The 7572-nt window shown below is 39.3% G+C and overlaps 1 protein-coding gene across 1 annotated transcript in view; it reads left to right on the forward strand.

Moving 5' to 3' along the window:
* Positions 1-7572, forward strand: part of adamts6 (ADAM metallopeptidase with thrombospondin type 1 motif, 6) — a gene marked incomplete in the record, with an annotated part of 79016 nt that overhangs the window by 57404 nt on the left and 14040 nt on the right. The window contains 2 exon segments of the mRNA XM_014341168.2: positions 5135-5298; positions 6023-6161. Coding sequence (XP_014196654.1) covers positions 5135-5298; positions 6023-6161 — 303 coding nt within the window.

Consider the following 7572-nt stretch of genomic DNA (forward strand, 5'->3'; position numbering starts at 1 on the left):
ATCTTGGTCTGCAGCTCGTCCAGAGTCACCATGGGCCTCTTGGCTGCATTTCTGATCAGCGCTCTCCTTGTTCGGCCTGTGAGTTTAGGTGGACGGCCTTGTCTTGGTAGGTTTACAGTTGTGCCATACTCCTTCCATTTCTGAATGATCGCTTGAACAGTGCTCCGTGGGATGTTCAAGGCTTGGGAAATCTTTTTGTAGCCTAAGCCTGCTTTAAATTTCTCAATAACTTTATCCCTGACCTGTCTGGTGTGTTCTTTGGACTTCATGGTGTTGTTGCTCCCAATATTCTCTTAGACAACCTCTGAGGCCGTCACAGAGCAGCTGTATTTGTACTGACATTAGATTACACACAGGTGCACTCTATTTAGTCATTAGCACTCATCAGGCAATGTCTATGGGCAACTGACTGCACTCAGACCAAAGGGGGCTGAATAATTACGCACACCCCACTTTGCAGTTATTTATTTGTAAAAAATGTTTGGAATCATGTATGATTTTCGTTCCACTTCTCACGTGTACACCACTTTGTGTTGGTCTTTCACGTGGAATTCCAATAAAATTGATTCATGTTTGTGGCTGTAATGTGACAAAATGTGGGAAAGTTCAAGGGGGCCGAATACTTTTGCAAGCCACTGTATATGTATTAATCTAATTACTTAATTACTACACATTCTATTCTGTCTAGACATATGTGCCGAACAAGACTGCTTGTCGAGTTAACTCTGATTACACACATAGGGGAAACTGAAATTAAGACAGAGAAGACTAGAGGTGAGACATGATCATTACTGAATATTAAAAATAATAAATGACAGATTTAGTGATATTTTCATAAACTATTTATTTACCACATCAATGGCAGGGCAAATATTTTTTCTAACATGGCAACCTTTAAAAAGTGAAAGGAGACAGAAAGACAGGTGAGAAAGAATAAAACTTAATTGACTTTTTGATGGCATTTTACACACAGTACTGGTACAGTATCTAGAAAATGTGGGAAAATACTGGCATCATATACAGTACTTAGCTACTTCTGAAGAAATTATGATGGGACCCTGAAAAAAAATTACTATGTACAATAATGGATTTCTATACATTTTACATCAGATGAAAACTTTGGTTGTAAGATTCAGATAATTATTTATTAAAAGCTAGACATTTTAAATGAGAATAAGAAAGAAAAGTATTTCTTTGTGCCCCCCTTTCCCTGTTAATGCCCTACCTGGCCCCCTGGCAAAACTTTGCTAGACCCGCCCCTGCACAGTTACCAGCTGTCAGCTACAAAGGATCCTGGTGTTATTTGTCTCTCAGAAACAGTTCATAACTTCCCTTCAACTCATTCATGTCACCTAAAAGGTAAACCTGTTTCTCCATCACCTGTTCAGCTCTGATGATTCAGTAAGGACATCTCCTGGTTTCATCTTCATGTTTCCCTCTCACCACATATCCAAACCGATATCATGACCAGCAGCTTTACAGCTGTGGCTCCAGCAAACATCAGCTGATACTAGAAATTAATATTAAATAAATTCTAACAACAGCTGATCAAGCTTAAACGTGCTGCTGTTGTTTAGCGCGACATCCGCTGGTTTCCTCTTTCTGGCACAAAGTGGGCGACAAAAAAGCAAGAGAGACGGGACTTCCGTCAGAAAAGCCGATCAGCTGATCACTGATCAGTTTCATGATTGAAGAAGCAACAGGAGAGGGAGGTGGAGAGAATGAGAGAAGAAGAGGCAGCTGTGTAGCGTAAAGACCCAGAATAGCTCCAGCATTGTCTTTTTTTTTTATTCTAGCTGAAGTATCGGACAAATCGCGTTCCTTTTCACCTCAATACGAAACGCGTAATATTTTCTCTGAATACGAGACGATTCCGTTCTCTAATAACTAACTTTATGAATAAAATAAAACACCCGCCCAGAAACTCCGTCATTCTAGCTAGTACGCAGTGCGAGTTATTGTAACTGACTGTAAAAAGTCAGCACAACAAAAATAAACTATATCTAAACTTGGTTTATATCTGATCCAGATAGACTGCAATTCATAACTTCTCACCTGGAGTTCAGTTCCCCTTATACTTGGCCGGCGGCCGCCTCGGGACTCTCCTCCTCCTGCCTCCCTTTCCCTCATCCACCTGCTGGCCTCCACCACTTGCTCATTTTACTGAATCTGTGGAAGCTCTGCCATAGCCACCACCAAGCAATTGAGTTATTTTTACACATCTGCCAGCATCTGGCCAATCCACCACCTTTCATTGTTTATACCGTTATGTAAACAAACCCAAAAACAAAAAATCACCATTGGCCCGGGCAAATGCCCAGTATGCACGATGGCCAGTCCAGCTATGCTGGTAACCTATAGTTACCTGCTAAATCACTAACTGCTAGCACTATCACAGCATGTATGTTAGCATCAGCATTTTAATGTTAGCACTGATTCAAAATCACCACACTTACTGCTGGTATACAGCCATAATGTTTCTGAAATATATTCAGTGCAACAGTTCTAACTCTGGAGACCGAAATGATGTTAGCTCGTTGGTTGGCTCTTTTTTTCATAACATGCTACTAGGTTAGTGGTGGTATTGCGATGATCTGGGGTCACTTTGCTGCTTCGAAACCTGGAAAACTTTCTGATAGAACTGATGGAACAATGAATTCTACTCTCCACAGAAAATCCTGGAAGAGAATGTTGGCTATCAGTTTATGCCCTGAAGCTAAAACACACTTGGGTTATGCAACAGGACCATGATCTGAAACACACCAGCAAGTCTACCTCTGAAGGGCTAAAAACAGAAAAAAATGAAGGCTATATCACAGCAATGTGAAAGACTCAGTGCTACTAATGGCAAATGGTTGATTTCATTTCTTGTGTGTGGCATACCAGTTATTCAGTTATTGAGTTTAGGGGGCAATTAGTCTTTCATACAGTGGGTTTGGGCAGCTTTTTCCCCTTTAATAAATAAAATCACAATTTGATAACTGCCTTTTGTATGTGCTTGGGTTATCTTTGTGTTATATTAAAATTTGTTTGATGATCTGAATCATTCAACGGTGACAGATATGCAACAAACTAATAAATCAGGAAGGGGGCAAACATTTTTCTAGGTGTACCCTTTGCCATTCTTCTATTGGTAGCCTACATTGTTAAATAATCAAAGATGTTTGGTTTTGGACACATCAATTGATATGTACTCAAATGCTGAAACGAGAAAACCTATACGTCATAATATTCTGGATAGCTGATGAAACTGATATCCCACTTTAACACATCTTGCCTTGGCCTGACAGGATATACTAAGAAATTGTAAGAAAAATTAGATTTTATCTCTCTAACAGACAACTTCTGAAAAGTTGCTGACCAGTGCAAACATTTGGGTCACAGTAAAAAACGCCTGGCTTCTCTAAAAGCTGATTAATGGGCATGTTTTAACAAGCCTATGAGGTAATTTAAAAATACCTAGCAGCTCTTCTAATGAGTCCTTAAAGACTCCTCTAGCCTGATAGAAGATTTTTAATCTGTTTCAAATCATTGTTCATTTTCATGGAGAAAATCACCTCTTCATGGAGCCAACATCATTTCATGGCATACCTTCAGAGCATCAGTAAGGTTTTTCAAATGATCTAATTTAATTTCTTCAAATTAATGCAAGATCATTAAATTTTAGAAAACCTGTGGGTAGCTCCGTGACCTGTCTGTATTTGTAAACAGACTACAGGTTTCTGGCACAGCTCCACCTGCTTCTAAGGTGCGTGCAGAAGTGCAGAAATCTGAAGAGGTTAAAGCTCTAAAGAAAACTTGTTGTATGTAGGAGAATTTTATTGACTCATGGCTTTCTTCAGAGTCATCTAATCTGACCATATAGAGTCACCAGTATAGTTTCACAGCCTCCCTAGTATGGACGTAGAAACTTGATCTTGTTTTACTTTTAATCAATCACTTTAAGCCTTATAAATCACTGCAGTGTGATGACTTGGCATTTTGCAATGTCATCCTGTTTCCTATTATCTGTTCAGTTCTGTGTCAACCACATTTCTAGTAATTTCCTTGTGTCTTTGTCAAAAACAAAAGGATGATCCCATCATTTAATGTCCTGTCGCCTAATGTTAAGACAAAAACAGTCTGAGACCACACACCCCTTACAGAACAATCAGAAAAAAAACTGTTCAATTAAGCCACTTTTTGATTAAAGCGAGAAAGACATCTGACTGTGTGCTGAATTTATAGGGTATGGTGTTAATGGAGGGCTTAAGTTATACTTTGAACCAGAGACCAGATTTACAGGGCCATGGTGACAGCTGCCTGGTCCCCTGGGGTTACGGGGGATATGATGTCTATATATCAAAGTTTAAAGAGTGCAGTTTTGGCTGTTGTGTTAGACTTGATCTATTATTTACTTTGTTATGCAGTTGATCTGTGACCTCAATGATAATGATAATATTTTTCTTTTGTAGCATTGTCTGAGTCCTTGCTATTTAGGTCAGCAAAGTTAGCATTTAAAAAAAATCTTTATTAAGTTTTAGTCAAACAGTATAAATATAAAGACTTGCGTAAACTGCACTGTTCAAATGTCACAATGCCCACAATCAGTGCCAGATGTGTTGAAAGCACATTTCTGGAGCAGAAGATTGTGATATGATTAAGAGCAGTAAACTATTGTTCTTCGAATCTGCGTGAATGCTACAGAGGGGGAGATCTGCAGAGCGTGAGCCAAGGAGTCAGAAGAGTGAGCGGTTGGATTGTTTCTCCTCAATTTGGCCCTATTTCAATGCAGAGAAAGTGGATATTTTCAGATCTGTTGTGCTTGGAGACCAGCTTTTGTTTTGACAACCAGACAGAGTGGTATTCATGAGATCCGTCCAAGCTTTCACCTGAACTGTGCTTTTCTTCTCTTCCTAAATTAGATGCATATACGTGTCGGTGCACGTGAATGTCTTTCTTGGCAGCATGAGTCTGGTTCTGCTGAGTGTGTCCAAATAGCGAGTTGTCAGTGACTTTTTGGGGTGCGGTTGAGGATGATGAAGAAGACAAACAATGGCAGTGACATCAAAACAAATGATTGTCTCCAGCTACTGTTCCTGTCTGTTTTTGATTTCAGCATTCTGAAAACTTTTCTTGTCATCTGAATTCCTAGCTTTGAAATCTGAAGGGGATGATTATTACATCAATGGAGCGTGGACCATTGACTGGCCCAGGAAGTTTGAGATTGCAGGGACAGCCTTCCACTACAAGAGACCCTCTGATGAACCAGAGTCTTTAGAAGCGTTGGGTGCTACCACTGAAAATCTGGTTGTCATGGTAATATAACATTTCATTTGTTCCAAATCTAGTTCTTACATCATCTATATGACCATCATTTTATTTTGAAAGTCTGTTACAATAGATGCTTCGACAAAAACACTTTTTGAACACCAAACATTACAATGACCTGTTTTTTCACCATGAGCCTCATAGAACTTCAAAAAAAAAAAAAAAAAGAGTTCGTTCTCTCAAGTCCGCTTTAAGGCTCTTTTCTGAGCTATACAGTAATCTCCTACACCCTTCCAGAGAATATCAGCAAGTCCACATGAAAACAGGGAAGTCATCAGTGATAATGGTCATGCGCCTGATTAAGGCAGAGATGACATAAATGACATGAAATGGAGGTACTGAGGTGGAGGTGTGGCTTGTAGAGGCAACAACAACAACTATATGTTTGCTGAACCAACTTAAATAGGACATTTCAGATCAGATTGGCCAGGAGGATGTGCAGAAGGTGGCGAGCTGTTGTTCTGGGATTCCTGTCTGAGCTTCACCCTGTGGCTGACTTAGACTAATACGATGCCTGATCTGTTGATACTTGGTTATTTAAAAAAGAATATGCAGATGAATAGAAACGTGACTTGAGTTTAATGCTTACACTGCTCATCATCTGTTGTTGTCTATATGAATTGATGTTTGCTAGCACATGATACCAGTGAGTAACACTTATAGCTGGTTCCACAAATTATTTTATTTATTTTTTTGGCTGATGCCCCTTCAGGTCCTCCTTCAAGAGCAGAACCTTGGAATACACTACAAGTTCAACGTCCCCATCCAGCGCACAGGGAGTGGTGATAATGAGGTGGGCTTCTCCTGGCACCACCTGCCCTGGTCTGAATGCTCAGCTACCTGTGCCGGAGGCAAGTCCACCCTGTAATCTTTGATGACAGACTTTTTGTCTGTGCTGGTACCATTGCAACTCCCCTGTGCTTTTTATGTCCTCTGCTTGGCCTCTGTCAAATGTAAAACTATTGTCAAAGAGCTCCGGGGTGCTCCGTTTAACCTATTAAATGCTTATTTACTTGTGTTTTTCTTTAGCATAAGTACATTTTATTATATTAAATTAGACCATAGCTCATCTCTTTTAATGCTCACAGCATGGTGGAAAATAGTTACATTTTTGCATCTGTAATGGTTCCAAATGCATCTTTTAATTTATTATATTTTGTAAAATGCTATTAAGCATACATTGGCACAAAGCATGTAAAGTAATATAAGAGACTGTGTTATTAAATTCTGGAGAAAAGATTAATGTCTGACATTCTACTGAGCTATGATGGTCAGTTGCCTTTTTAGCACTCCAAGCATTTTGGTGTTAAATACCATAACATGCTGTGGGTGTTTACATTCTCTTTAAATATCTCTAACCATTTTCAAATGTTTAAAACTTTATATCTTGTGTGTTATTCTGTAAATCTTCCCCAACCAATATTTCCACAAATGCTGAAGAACGCTGTGCAGAAACCCAGTATCATAATTTGAGAATGGTTTGCCAGAATCATTACCCTGGAGATTCAGCTCTCTAATAAATTCAGTATGTATATTTTAAATGATATAGCCAAAGTAATGAATATAGCGCAAATTATGTGAATGAGCTGCTCTGCATAGCTTCTGGTTTACCAGTGATGGGGTAGAGATGCAGCTGCTCTTCCCAGTCGCCTGTCCTACAAACATTCAGAATCAGAAACCACAGTGAAATGTTGACTATGGCCTTAAGAATGACTAAACCAAACCTTTTAGTCCAAAAGCCATGGGTTTCATATAACAATAAATAGTGTTTCTTCCCAGTTGTCAAGCGTGGCCTGGAAGGGTTTGTAATATTTTGTAAAAGCATGACTGAATAAGCATGTGGGTTCTTCTGAGGAAGGATTTCCAAGTCCAGACCAGAAAACTATTCCTTAGATGGGGAAGTACCCATGGCTTTCCAGCATCATAAACATGCCTTTGCATTGTTGATCCAAATGATCTAATTTGTGTCTACTGTGTGTGTCTGACCGTGCAGAGCTTTAAATCATTAAAATGTTATTTAATCATACACCTATTCAATAGTGCTAGCTCAGCTAATCATAAAGTATTGTTCAATATATCACCACAGTGAAAAAAAATCAGTGAAAACCACCTTTTGACAGCCTTTCAAGTGAAACTTTTCTACTATTCCTCTAAACTGTATTTCACTTCAAGCACAAATGTGTGGATTTTCTATACCACACACACACACACACACACACACACACACACACACACACACACACACACACACACACACACACA

The sequence above is a fragment of the Haplochromis burtoni genome, unplaced genomic scaffold, assembly GCF_018398535.1.
Source record: "Haplochromis burtoni strain Fernald_Lab_line unplaced genomic scaffold, NCSU_Asbu1 Contig_426, whole genome shotgun sequence".
Lineage (NCBI taxonomy): Eukaryota > Metazoa > Chordata > Actinopteri > Cichliformes > Cichlidae > Haplochromis > Haplochromis burtoni.